At 48.9% G+C, this 13,927-nt stretch overlaps 2 protein-coding genes across 5 annotated transcripts in view; both read left to right on the top strand.

Annotated features, from left to right (window-relative positions):
- LOC147654432 (uncharacterized) overlaps nucleotides 1–13,927 on the top strand; it is a 749,593-nt gene that overhangs the window by 410,910 nt on the left and 324,756 nt on the right. The gene's annotated exons all lie outside the window — the stretch shown is intronic.
- IGSF3 (immunoglobulin superfamily member 3) overlaps nucleotides 1–13,927 on the top strand; it is a 128,456-nt gene that overhangs the window by 82,557 nt on the left and 31,972 nt on the right. For all 4 annotated transcript variants that reach the window (XM_086884094.1, XM_086884092.1, XM_086884093.1 and 1 more), the window contains one exon: nucleotides 13,313–13,723. In XM_086884094.1, coding sequence (XP_086740220.1) covers nucleotides 13,313–13,723 — 411 coding nt within the window. The remainder of the gene's footprint in view (nucleotides 1–13,312; nucleotides 13,724–13,927) is intronic.

Genomic DNA, 13,927 nt, shown 5'->3' with positions numbered 1-13,927 from the left:
TGGAAATAACATTTCCAGGAGGGAGCCAGGGCTTCGTAGTTCAGTGGGAAGTCCTGTCTCAAAATCTCTCTCAGTGTCTTGGTCTGCACCTAGGGCAAAACCACAGCACTCACCACCAGCTGTAGAGGTGGAAAACAGACACATGACTCTTTTCCTTAAAGGAAAAACATTGAATCACAAGGACCTAATTGCTTAAAATAAATGCAGGAAAAATAAAAAAAAAAAGGTAGGAGGAGACTGGTGGAGGTGAAACTCAGTGAGCCAGTGCTGGTAGCCCCTGTTAGGCTGCACATCCACCCACTCTGACTCCACTTCTGTGTTCAGGGTGAATATGACATATTTCTTGGGGATGTGTCTGCCTCTTACCCACCCTCAGCCAGTGTTTCCACAGGCAGACATCTTGTGGGTCATAGGAAGGAGTTCCAAAGGCAGTGGAAGGCCATGCTCTCGGTGTTCTCAGTGTGGTGGTGTGCACCTCCGCAGATCTGTGGGTAAAGGAGAGGCATTTGTCATTTAAATTCCTCCTAGGAGTTTAATCTTCACATTTTTCTCATATTGTTTCTGGGTGCTCTTGGGGGCTGAATTTGCTTTTGGTGGCATGAAAGTAATTGGCTTTTCACATGCAACGTGTGAAGTAGTGAGTTCTGCATTTTGCAATTTTTGCATTTTGCAGTCTTGTTGCCCCCACTCCTTTGTGGATACCTTTAAATTCCTGAAATTATCAAGGTGAACTGCATGGATTAAAGTCTCCTACAAATATCTGTTTTAACACCAAGGATAAGAGGCTGCATTACTTTGTGTGGATTTCCCTGGCATAAACCAGACCTTAATAGATTTAGAATGTCTGAGGATGATTCACTACTCAAAGTTGCAATGAATTTTATGGGAAAATAGCTTTCTGTCCCTTCTATGTTGTGGGTGTTTTTTGTTTTTTTCCCAGTGATGGCTAGAAGAATGAACATTTTTCTTAAGCAAGGATGTTTGGTTTGTTTGGTTTTTTTTACACTCACTTCCCTGCTTATTTTGGGGCAGCAGTGTACAGTGTTGCTGTGTAGTCTGTTTTGCTATAGAGAGGTGGCATTTCAAAGAACAAGGCTAAAAGAGCTCTTTGGAGCCTCTAGTGTGGCCATCTCTGCTATCAGGCCACAGAGAGTCTTTCCCAAGGAATTTCTTTCCCAGGTGTGCCTGTTAATGGGAGCTGTAAGAGTCTGACTGAAGCCCCCTTCCCTTATGTATTGATTTCCCCACTCTCCCATCTGTGCTATCATGATTCCACTAGTTCTTCAGTCACCCTTGAGTTTGCCAGGGCACAGGAGATTTGAATACCTAAGGTGCTCAAGCAAGGATTTTAGAAGACAAAAAACCCCCACCAGAATAATTACATGGAAAAAGAAAAAAAGAAAAAAAAAATAAAAATAAAAAAACCTTCATACCATTTTAATGTAACAGAAGAAAAGGAACAGAAGAAAAGAAAGCTCTTTTCTTCCTTTTTGAAGGCTGTGTTTATAGGAATTTAACTGTGATCTAAAATATGATACCTTTAAAACTGTGCTGCTTTGTTGCAGGGTACAAAACAGTGATAGGCAAGAAGGGAGGACATGTCCTAGCTATGCCACAGAACAAGGCTCTTGAATCTACCTTCAGTGGGTTTTTTTGAGTGGGTCCCATGTTTTAGGCAGGATAGAATGCTGATACTAGTGCTGACTTTGATGGAGATTTTTATAAAAGAAGTAAGAAGAAATGTGGGCAGAAGAACTACTGAAGTCTGGTTTCCTGTGGGTTTTGCTTCATGGTTGAATTGCTAAGTATCTAAAATAAAGTGCAGTCCCTACTTTTCCCTGATTGCCATTATTTTCCAGGTAACTTCTTTGGTATCTGAGGGTTGACCAAACATTTCATTGTTTTCCACAGTGAAATATTAGTGTGTGGTGAGTATCTCTTCTGCTTCTCCAGCTATTTAATGAAATCTGTGGAACTTACTCTTGAACTTTCCTTTCACTTTGAGAACTTTAGTCCTTCTCAAAGTAGTGGCCAGTGGCTAAAGTTAGATGGGAGACAGGTGCCAACACTACGCTGTCAGGTGGTGCTGTCTCCTGTGGAAGCCTAAATATCTGTAGGGAGAGGTCAGCCTGAGAACATTTACCAGCCAGAGGCTGGTACAAAAGGTGAAGATGGAAAAAGATACTGTCCAAGAATTTTGCAGTGCTGAGAAGGTCCTCCTGAAGACTCTTGGCTTTCAACAGTCTTAAAAGGATTACCTTCTGTCTTGCTCCCTCATTTTTCTTTCATAGCAGCCCAGGACATTTAGAGATCCCTCTCCCTGTAACTGCTCAGAGCTTCCCTCGCCCTCCTCCTGCTCCAGAGTCATTTCAGGCTGATGTGAGTTGGTGGTGTTTCCATTGTGCTGTGCTTTCCTCCATCTGCTGAGCTGACAGCAGCCAGCAGAGTGTCTGCTGCTGTTCCCAGGCATTTCTGGGTGTCTCAGCCAGTTAAAGCTCCAAGCCTACCTCTGCCCAGGGCATTCCTGGGGAGCAGCCCAAATGAAATTCTTCATGCTGGCCATTTTGCCATTTGCCTTCAGGGCAGGGAGCAGCAGCTGGGAAGCTGGCAGCTTGCAGAGCCTTTTGCACTCGGATGCAAGGGGGAAACAAGCACAGGGTGGGGAAACTGGAGCTGTCTGTGGATCTGGGGACAGGAGTGTGTCAGCTGAGCTTGGCTCTTACTCAGAGGCTTTACCAGTAGAAGGGCTGGAGGCCCTATAAATAAAATGCTGAATTCTGCTGGAGTCAGTGCTATTGATCCTGCACTGGAGACATCAGGGGAACTTCCTATTTACTAGTTTATTTTGTGACTTATTTTCTTTACTGTTTTGAGTGGGTTTCTTAATGCACTGCTTTGATGCATTGTGTGCCTTTGGGTTAATGATAGGTGTGCCAAAAGCATCTTCTCCTTATTTTAATGAGAGATTTATTTCCTGAACAGTTATTTTTAAAAGCTCACAGTTCCCTGCAAAGGATTTGGGGTGTCCTGGAAAACTTGGAGCACTGTTCCCTAGGAGACCTACCTGTATTTTGGAAAAGTGAGCTTTCCCTTCTGACTGTAACTATCAGTGGAGTGTCTGTGCTGCTGAGATCAATGCATATAAAAATTAACTCATTTATTAAAAGATACCAATAGAGATGCCAGACACTCTCATGCAGAATATCAACATTAGCTTTTCCAGGCTAGCTCATTGCTATACAGTTGCACTTTTTGCAGTCTGGAAAGCCCAAAAGTTTCAAGCAGGGCTATTTCACCTCCCTTTTACTTATCCTCTGTCCCTCAAATTACCACCACCTGAACTAGACAAAGCTCGGAGAGGAGAGATGATGGTATCCATGTGAGGCCAAACTGCAGAAGTACAGTAGAAAAACTCCTCAAAGAAACAGATTTGCAGAAGTGGATGTTACCTTGTTTCATCTATCTTACCTCGAGCAGATGGCAGAAGACTGTCAACTGTTTGGCTGAATTTGCTTTATTCATCTTAATTCTGCTTTCCTCATTTTCTAGTAAAGGAGAAGAGCAGGTGGTCCTTGTGGCTAGGGAACTTGGACTCCATCCTGCAAGAGCCAGACTGTGCCTTTCATTCATCATGAGAGTGCCAGCTTCAGAGTAACAGTTCTGACCTGCCAAAACCTTGTTGGAAGAAAGTAGCTTGGAAATATGCAAAAGAGCTACCACCCTTCCTTCCAGCTTCCAGAAATCCCTCCAGCTCATGCTGACTTTGTGGCTCGCTAGATGGTTATTGTCTGGTGAAGATGTATGTTTGTATAATACATTACAAATAATTTCCATGCTTTAAACAGGACTGACAGATGAAAAAAAGATTTCCACTGTCTTAGTTTGTATGGGTTTGGTTTTTGCCTTAGATTTCAAAACTTCTTCTCATCTATCTACCTGTTAACTATCCTGTGTCTCTCAGTAATCTGCTTGTGAAGGATGTGATTCTCTCCTTCCCTGCCTGTGCATGAGGATGCCAGTGTTCCCTCTTTGTCTTTCCCTGGGAACTTAATACCCAGACCTGGGCTGAACAGGAATTTTAGCTATAATAATAGAGAAAAAAGCCTGATTCTGTGTATTCTTTGGTACTTTGCTTGTAAGGGTTGAAATGGTCTGTTCTTTTGTCTTCAGCAGAAAAGTGGGTTTTGGAGAGGACAGATTCACATTCTGCTTACAAAAACCACCTCCCAAGTGTGCCTTGGTCTGTGTTGTCTTGCCCTGGAGGCAAAAATAAATCACTGCTGAGCCTAAGGCGTAGGACAGAAGGGGATATTGGAAGCTGTGATCGTGGGCTTCGCACCTCTAGGGACAGGTTAGGTGCCCAAAGGCAGATGGGGAAAGGTGCTTGCAGGTCTCAAAACCTTCATTATTGAATAAGTGAAGGAAAAACAGCTCTCACGTGCCCACCTTGACCTCCTGTGTGATCTCTGCCGAGCTCCTGAAGCGGGGGCACTAATCTCTGAAAGCAGCTCTTGCACTCTTATCTCCTGGTGTTGCTTGTATAGCCGAGGTAGAGGAGAATGAATCCTCCTTGAAAATTGATTTTTGAGAAGGGTGACTTACCTGACTATAAAGCACCACAAACATTATTATAGTCCAGGGGGAATGTGGTCTGGGATGTGTTTTGAAATGATACTACACGACTCTCCCTGTTCGTATTGCCTGCCTGCCCAAGCACACTAGGTGGAATGAAATCAGGCTTTTCAAAAAATTGGAGAAAAGAGGATTTTCTAAGCTTCCTATTTCTGTCATTTCTTAACTTCAGCTTCAGAGGTGTAAAACATTAAGACACTATTGCCTGCACAGCTTTGGAGGAGCCCGGGCTGCGTCAGCTCCGCGTTTCCTCCTTTTCTGCTTTTCCCTGCCTGTCCTCCAGGCTCCAGGAGGCTGTGGCTTAGCAGGTTGCCCTGTGCTGGTTTAAGCCACAGCAAATTCCCACATCCCTGCTCTCAGCTCACAAGTGCTGTTAAGTAAAAGACATCAGCTTAACCCAGGGTGGAAGAGTCGCGTGCTGATGCGCTCTGCCCTGGTGTTTGCAGTGGCTTAGGCTTGCCTTAAGCTGCGGTAGCTGCTGGTGCTCGGGATCAGCAGGCGAGCTAAACCCCCACAGAGGTGAGACTGGGCAAGAGGGAGGGAGGCACAGGGGGGATTTGTGGTCTGTCTCACCTTGGCTTGCTGCTGGGGGGTATTGCCTCCACAGGTGAGAGAGGCTGCTGTGGCACATGGTGGTCTGCAGCCCACTGCTGCTCTCCCTGGGTGTCTCCCCCAGGCTCTGTTTTGGAGAGGTCTGTGGGGTGCTTGGTGGGGCTGGGCTGTGCTGGCAAGCCTGGCCATGTGTCAGTGAGCACAGCAGCTGGGGCAGGGACAAGTCCCAGGGCCAGCATCACCCAGAGCAGAGCCAGGGCATGAGCATTACCTTTGGGAGAGCTGTGAGAGCAGGGCAGTGCCCAGTGTGCCTGGACCGTGTCTGGGTGTGCTGTGACCACAGAGCCTGTCCAGGAGCCACCTCCTGTCAAGGGCTGGGTAGTCAAAAAGGGACATCCAGCCTTTTACCAAGCACAGGTTTCCTTGTTGCAGAGAAGCAAACATCCGTGTCCTTTTGGATGTCATCTCTGCCACCTCCTCAAGCCTATTTTTTACTTGCAGACTGATTTGCACAGTCCCTGCAGAGCGCATCTACCTCTCAGAGCAGGATTGCAAAAAAAAAAAAAAAAAAAAAAAAATTGTGCATGTGTGAGGGAGTAAAGGTTTTCCTCCCTGAGCTGGCTGGGAGATGGAAGCAGGGGTGAATCCTGTGCTCTCTGCCACACACCCAGCTCACGGCACTTCTTGGCCGCCTCTCCGTCCCCAGCGTCTCTGCCCTTTGGGCTGCTGTCGTCAGGATTCGCTCTGCTGACGCTCCAGATAATTCTTGCTTAATGAACAAATGATGACTCTCACTGCTGGGTGCAGCCTTGTCCTTTTACCACCCCTTTCTGGTTTCTCATCTTTTTTTTTTTCTCTTTTTTTTTTATAATTTTAATGAGGTCGCTTGAACTTTTCCACCTAAATTAGCTGTCCTAATAACCAGATACTCCTTGGGATGCTTTGGGACATGGGTGGATAGAGAGAAGGAGCTTGTTAGCAGGAGCCTGGCTTCTGCTGTTCCCAAAAGCAGCTTTAGTTGAGGGCAGGGGCTGTGAATGTGCTCCCAGCACCTGCCACACTGCTCCAAAGCAGTCAGGGGAAGGGGACTAGCATTTTTGGAGGAACATCCACTCAGGGGAATGATCTGAACAGTGCTGGATCCCCAGAGTAAAGCCCAAGAGAAAAGGGGACGGCAGGTGCCCTTTTTCCTGGAGCTGGAGCACTTGTGAGAAGTTTAGAAAGCTTCAACTGCCCCCGGTACAACAAGGACAAGCCAGAATTGGTGCTGAGCACATCTGCTCCCCTTGCACACAGGGAGGGGGTTTCTGATAGGATCCTGGGGTACCTGCTGCCAACCCCAGTGGGTTCTGTGTGGGGCTTGGGAAGCTGCAGGAGAGCATTGCTGTCCCATGTGCCTGGTGTGGGCGTGCTGGCTTCTGTCTGTGACATCTGAGGGGTCTCACACAGCTCAGGTGTGTGGCTGTGTCTGGGAAGCACCTCTTGCAGGGGGCATTGTGGAGACACAGAGCAGGCTGTGCAGTGGGATGGATCCTCTGCCACTGCTGGGGAGGGAGCAGAGCCACAGCCTCAGATGGTAGGCTGGACGCGTGACTGGCAGAGCCCACGGCAGGCACAGAGAAGTTCGGGCCCTGAGTCGGAAAGCTGACCTAATTTCCACTTTCTGCATCTTCTGTCGGATTCTCTTCTCCCCTTTCTCCTACATTAGCTACTTCTGGTTTTTTTGGTTTTTTTCCTGTGCCCTTTCTCACTTGCTGCTTGAACTCACCCAGTTGCATTGGGGGATGCATTTCTATTGGCATAATCATTCCCGGCAGTCGTTAATGTACCAACAAGGATACCATTGTAATGGGAGGATTTATTACTGCTGCTGTGAAACAACTGCCATGCCGCCCCACTTAACTCTTCAGCTCCCCTCCTCTCTTCTGCCAGCAGCTCCATCAGGAGCAAACTGCCCTTTTAAAAAAGCTGCAAGCATGCAACCTGGGGATGTGTTATTTTATTCTGGTTTTTTCCTGCTCTTACCGTAGGAAGCTGCAGTGATTCGAGTGAGAGTGAGTTCAGTGCTTCACTATCCATTTCTGGATTGTGTTGGACTTTGTTGTTAAACTTCTCATTTAGAATAAAATTTAAACATTTCCATGAAGATGAAACTTCTTTTGACTGCTTGTCTTTAGGTCACAGCAGTAGTGTGGCCTAAAGAACCTTGAAGGGAAGTCACTATTCAGAGAAATGTATGACTCCTTTTTTAGTTAAGTTAAACAATTACTAGTATTTTATCTGCCTTTAACTATCCTTATTTTTCAATGCAGATGGGGCTTTGCTGAAGGAAAATAATCCCCAACTAACCAGACTATTAATACTTGTTTTTCCCCATGGTATCCAGAGCCTGTGGCTATGTGCTGGTAGGCAAGGAAGAGAAGAGGGAAAGTTCTGCACAGAGACCCTGCACCCTCAGTCCCAATAAAAATACCTTTTGAGGTGGTAGGTTTTCCTTCTCAAATTCTGGTCCTCAGGTAGGACCTTGGGCAGTGGAGGGAACTTAGAAGCAGCAACAATAGAAACAAAGCTTCCCTCTGCCTGCAGCCACCTGACAGTTTCTAGGTGGTGCTTAAAAATAAGACAAGCTGAAGAGATGCTACCAGTGGCATGATCAGCTCAGATTTTTTCCCACTTGCAGAGGTGACATTGAGGGTCTCCATGGGTTTTGCAGCGTGACACGGCGTGTGTTTCCTCCCTGCTGCAGGCGCTCATGACTGACAGGGAGGAGTGCCTGGTGTGCTGCAGCAGGTATGGATCAGCATGTACAGCTAATTGCCAGGCACGAGAGCTCCAGAGGATTACACTGCTAATCTAGATATCGCTCCTGCCTTATCACCACCCCCTCCCTCCCTCCTGCCGCACACCTGCACACGTACTTGGATCCTGTATGGAATAGGAATCGATAGTGCTGTGGGCCAGGGATGTGAGGAACATGGATCCCTGAGAGCTTCCAGTGGCTGGGAGATAGCAGGTCCTTTCCTGCTGCTCCTGTAGCGATGGGGAGTCTCTGGTGGCAGACCCTCCCTCCTTCCCTGGGGTGGCATGGGTGGCCACAGAAGGGTTAGCAGATTTTGCAGACTAATAACAAAGCGCTGTGTTCCTCATATCCCCACCCTCACTGCCATTCAGGTGCCTCCCAGTGCTCACCTCTGGGTTCACCAGGATAACTCTGGCACCACTTTTCCCCTTGAACATCTTGTTTCTGTCTTGCACACAGACCTGGAGGGCTTTGGAAGGTGTAATGGTGCTGAGCTGTGATCCCTGTGGGGCAACAAGACGTTGTGGGGCAGGTGGAAATGTAACTTTTGCACTAATTCCCTGCAAAATGCAGGGTGTCTTAGCCAGAAATTTCTTTTTAGGAGTAGGGAATACATGTACTTGTTCTTCCTAAAAAGTTCACAGCTGATACTTGGTAAGCTTGGCTCTGTCCAGGTGGCATGAAGCAGGCAGCTGGGGACACAGGGTACCACGACAGAGTGTCTCTAAAATGTATCAGTGGGTAAAAGCTATAAGGAAATCCAAGGGAAGAAGAGATTGCTGAGTTTTGCTTGTTTTGCAGTGGCCCTGAGATGGTCCAGTTGTATTGGGTAGCCTGCCTAAGTTGTTTTACTCCTGAAGAGCCTGAAGTGTAAGGCTGCTGTGGTGCTAAGTGATTTTCACAGCATTGTTTCACCAGCTTGAGCTAGAGAGCCTCTGGCTCCCAGCCTGATGCTCCTCCTGCATCACTTAGCAAGGAAAGGGAGTCTCAGGCAGGTTTGCTGCCTTGCCTGGGAGTAGAGAAAACATTGGTAGAGCTCTGCTTTGTGTTGGCTCGTAAAAGCTTTCATAGCCTACCCCTTGGAGGTGTCTGGGGTTTTGGAGAACCAAGGATGAACCAGAGCCAGCCTGGGGAAAAGTGAGACACCTGGATCATCCTTGTGTGCGTGGGCAGAGTTCAGCATGGCAGTGGGAGCTGCTGGAAGCCTGGAGCCTGTCCTGGAGCTGGGAGAAAAGTGTGTTGAGGTGTGCAGCAAGTGCACATCTGGGAACTCCAGTCTCTGCTCCCTGCCTGTTCTCTGGGAGACTGTAAGCCAGTTCCTTGTCCTGAAATCAGCTGTAATTAGCTCACTGAGTTCTCGTTGATTGTGTGCTACTGAGGTGTGTGCATTTGAGGTGGGTTTGATGGAGCTGGAGCTCTTCAGGATGCAGGCTTCCTGAGGAGGGCTGCCCTGGCCAGTGGGCAGCAGCTCTGAGCCCCTGGTCCTGGCAGCTGGGCCCTGGGACTCTCCCTGGCTGGGTCCCTGACACCCTCTAGTGGAAATAATTATATTTAGTATTTCAGGAGCTTTCAAAACCTGGTGGTGGTTGTGAGCACCCTGTGCTCAGCAGCCCATCCAGTGCCCTCTGCAGTGACCTGTGGCTTGGGGATTCACAGGAGGTGCTGTATTCCTTGCTCTTAAGCATTGTAAGTACAAGCTCAAAGCTGTCAGCTGTGACGGGCTCAGGGATGATAGCACAGTAGGTTTGTTCCCAGGAATTGCTTTTCAGTCATTCCTCTCCTTGTCCAGCTGCTTGCTGCCAAACCTAGCCTTGATGCTGGTGAGAAGGCAGTTCTACTGGTGCTTGCAGAGGGTCATGACAGCTGCAGGGATAGACCTGTGTTTGGGGACAAGGAGGAAGCAAGGCTGGATGCTGGGGGAAGTGTAAAAAAGGCTGCCTGGACGGCACATTGAGAAGAGAAACAGGCAGGAGCTGGGTGAGAAAGAAGGAGCAAACGGATGTGTCCTGCAGCGTCCCACTTGGCTCTGACTCAGGTGTGGCTCTGCTCCCTTTCCTGCAGGGATGTGACTCTCATCTAAGCTTGTCCTTGCTTTCAAGTGAGGCTCAGCTTGCAGAGTGTCCCCAGAAGTCCTGGTGCTTCCCGCGGCAGGTGGCTGCGGGATGAGTGTGGGCGGGCTGGCAGCAGAGCCAGGGCTCCCAGGTGAGCACTCTGCAAAGCCTCACTCATATCCTGATATGCAAACTGATGTCTCTGAAGCCTGAGCAGGGTGACTGCCTTGGGAGGAACTTCTCTTCTGAGAATGCACATCCTGCATGCCCTGTCCTGCCCTGGTGAGCAGCTTGGCGGTGTTCCCTGCTTCCCTTTTTCTCTGTGACTTCAGCCTGATGGGCTAAGCCATGCCTGCAGCTCTCTTGTTACATGGAGTCACAGAATGGCTGAGATTGGAAGGGACTCCTGAAAGTTACCTAGTCCGATCTCCCTGCTTGAGCAGGATCCCCCCAAAGCTCATTACTCAGGATTGTGTCCAGAAGGCTTTTGAGCATCTCCAGAGAAGGAGCCTTCACAGCCTCTCTGGGCAGCTTGTTTCAGTGCTCTTGTCATCCTCACAGAAAAGTTTTTCCTCATGATTCTCTTCAGCACCACCTGGCTGCACCCTCTTGACGCCTGCCTTTTCAGACACTTGCATGTATTGATGAGGTCCCCTCTCAGTCACCCTCTGTTGGTGCAGGCCAGTGGGGTCTGTGCATTGGGAATAGCATTTTCTGTTCTCCTGCCAACTTCCCCCCTCACTGCACACAGTACCTGAGGCACATCTTGCAGTGTAAATAAAATAGCTGTTTGTGCATTGCTGGCCAAGCATGAGAGTGATGGTGTGAAGCACAGAGCCTCCCTGCTGTCCCAGACACCTCTGGGCTTGTTCCTCCCTGATCATCTGCTCCTTGAAAAACTGGACTTTCATTTATCAAACGGGTCTCAAGTCCTCCTGATTGGGAAGGTGGCACTGAGTGAATGTATGTCCCTGCTATGCTGACATAAGACAACAGCCTGAAGGCTGTGTGCAGCCCAAAAGGTCTTACCAGTTCCTCTAACCAGGAGGATCTTGGTTGGCTATTTTAAGTAAAGTAGCAGGAGGAATGCAGCACAGTGTGTCAGGTGTTAACACAGTTAAATTACAGCGCTAACCACACGCCGACACCTCCTGATTTTTCTCCAGGAGTGCACTTCGCAAAAACTTGCCTATGTGGGATAAAGGATGCTAGCCTTCCAGCTGGGTTATGACCTGGAAATACAAAGTCATGGTTCCAGCTGGCAAAATGATGTCTGTGCCAGCCTCCAACCTGCTCAGGGAATGGTGTGGCAAGTGTTTGCCTGTGACCCAGCCTTCAGACAGGCTTCCCAGCATTACACCTTGGAAGTGGGCAGCTCCACGTCTGGCAAGCCAGGTGCCTGTCCCCTCTCGGAGTGTGACCTTGGCTTGTCCTGCAAAGCCAGACAGGCTCCTGGGGTCAGCAGCTCTCTGTGCTTAACCAGAGAGCAGCTGTGCTGCAGAGCAGGGCTGGGGAGCACACAGGGCTCTCAGATGTGGGGAGAGAGGACAGGCACACTTGCTTCACAGGTACCTGCTTTCACCCCATAAAATGTGAGGCTCTGCAGTCACAGTATCTCTGCAGCAAAGTCACTCCAGCAAGATGATGATGAGGCTTAATTTATTTAAATAACATAAGAGAAGTTGTAAAAGCCCATGGCTGGAGGGCGAAGAGAAAGGAGCTGTGTATCAGTGTGAGAATTACTCAGTAAGGTTTGAAATGAGAAGTTTAAAGCTTGTCGTGCAGGCAGCGTGAACTGGCAAGGTTAGTTGTTGCTGTCACCACTGTTTGGGAGTCAGGGCTAAGGGGAAAGGTGAGGTAAGAAGGATCCTGGCCAAAAACTATTGCCAGTGAGCAGGGGGTGGGGGTTCCAATGAGAGAAATGAGGAGAAGGGTGGCAGTGGAAAATGTGGTGGTCACAGGGACAGAGACAATGACCTGCAGTGTCATTGCCATGCAATGCAATGGCCTTACAAGATGCTTTTCCTGTCAGGCAGTAACCTGGGTGGTGAGTGTGTGGTAAAAGCAAATGCTCCCACCCATACTGGATGTGGGAAGATTTCCCTCTCATTCACTCCCAACTTGTTCCTTTTTTGATTTGCCCTCTTCCGATTTTGACTTTTCTGATGTAAATAATCCCAGTGGTTGATTTCACTGCATCTCATTGCTTTCTGTAGCAGTGCCTGAATGAAACAGATGCAGCTTCTGGCAGCTCAGCTAATTTTGTCAAACCATCCAGTGCTGTCAATGAAACCAAACTGAGAGATGTTAATTATATTCCACTGGTATGTGGCAAAACCGTGGGCATTAACAGGCTCACTAACACTGCCTTGTCTGCAGAGCTGGGGAGAAGGTTTACATTCTTGCATCTTGAGACAGCAAAGTCTAGAAAGGCTTTCTTTATTAAAAAGTCTTATCTTCTGCTGGTAGAACCTCTTGCTAAATCCAAGCAAGGTTGGGGGGCTGCAGTTTTGGGTTTTCATCCTGATTTTAGTAGCTATACTTCCTTTCTTTTGGTTAATCAACCGGAAAGGCAGCAGTTTTACTACCAAGTGCCTTGGCGTGGCTGTGTGCTGGGAGTGAGCGCTGGTGAGGATGCAATTGTACTGCTGCCCTTAGAGGAGCCAGTTCCCTCTGAATGCAGAAACCCCTTCCTTTGGCCTGAGGGGGTCATTAGAAGATGAAACGATATAAACAAAGGAGAAGGGAATTAGCTCTCCTGACTTTTTTATGAGGGAAGATTAAAGGAACTGAATATGTTTGGCTTGGCCCCAGCAGTGACTGAGGAGGGGTGAGGACCATGCCAGAGCTAAGGAGTGGCTGAAGGATGCGGGCAAGAGGGAGGTCACAGAAGATGCTGGGGGGGCACATGATGGAGGAGAGGCTCCTCATGACAAAACCTTGATGGGAAATGGATACATTAAACTGTGCTGCTCTGCAGCGTGACGGAAAACCTTGTTCAGTTGCTGGGGCCCACTGAGCAAGAATTTAGGCACCACACTTGGAGTTTGTGCTGCAGGTCATGGTCTTTCCCAGCCAAGGACTTTGGGGACAAGTCTCTTCATCTTAGGGGCTAAACACAGTGTTAAACGTGTGAGTTAACACAGCCTCGCTAATACTTAGTGTTTATTTGCAACTGTAAAAAGAAACTTCTCCCCCAGCTCTCTTTTAAGAGAGCTTCACACTCAGCATTTTGGCGTTGCTAACTCTGGGCTGTTTCTGTCCTGCTCTGCTGCAGTGATCCCGGACTCGCTGCGGGTGACAGCGGTCCCGCAGACGCTGAACAAGGTGGAGCACGACTCCCTGGAGCTGAAGTGCGAGGTGTCCAAGAGCACAGCCCAGCACAGCCACGTCTCCATCGCCTGGTACCGGCAGCGAGGCAGCGAGGCACCCGTTGAGATCATCTCCCTCAGCCGCGACTTCGTCCTGCGCGCCGGCAGCGCCTACGCCCAGCGACAGGCCACGGGGGACGTGCGCCTGGACAAAGTTGGGGAGACCACCTCCAAGCTCACCATCTACAACCTCCACCCATCAGACCAGGGCGAGTTTTACTGTGAGGCAGCAGAGTGGATCCAGGACCCGGACGATTCTTGGTATGCCATGACCCGCAAGCGCTCCCAGGGCGCCGTCGTCAACGTGCAAGCCACTGGTCAGTGTCCCCTCTGCCTTTTCTTCCTTGGCTGGGCAGCGGGAAGAGATGGGAAATGGGGCTGTGCCTTGTTAGGTGGCTGGGGTTTGGCTCCCTCCTTTGCCATCTGTCTCACTTGGGGGGCTGAGACACGGCAAAGGAGGGCACTGCCTGCAGCCAAGGGAGGTGGTCAGCAAAGGGCAGCAAGGGGGCTTGGGTGGCAGG

This window comes from Cyanistes caeruleus, chromosome 3 (assembly GCF_971803275.1).
Source record: "Cyanistes caeruleus chromosome 3, bCyaCae1.hap1.1, whole genome shotgun sequence".
NCBI classification, from domain to species: domain Eukaryota; kingdom Metazoa; phylum Chordata; class Aves; order Passeriformes; family Paridae; genus Cyanistes; species Cyanistes caeruleus.
The sequence above is the reverse complement of the archived record's forward strand: the minus strand, read 5'-3'. Positions and strand labels throughout refer to the sequence as shown.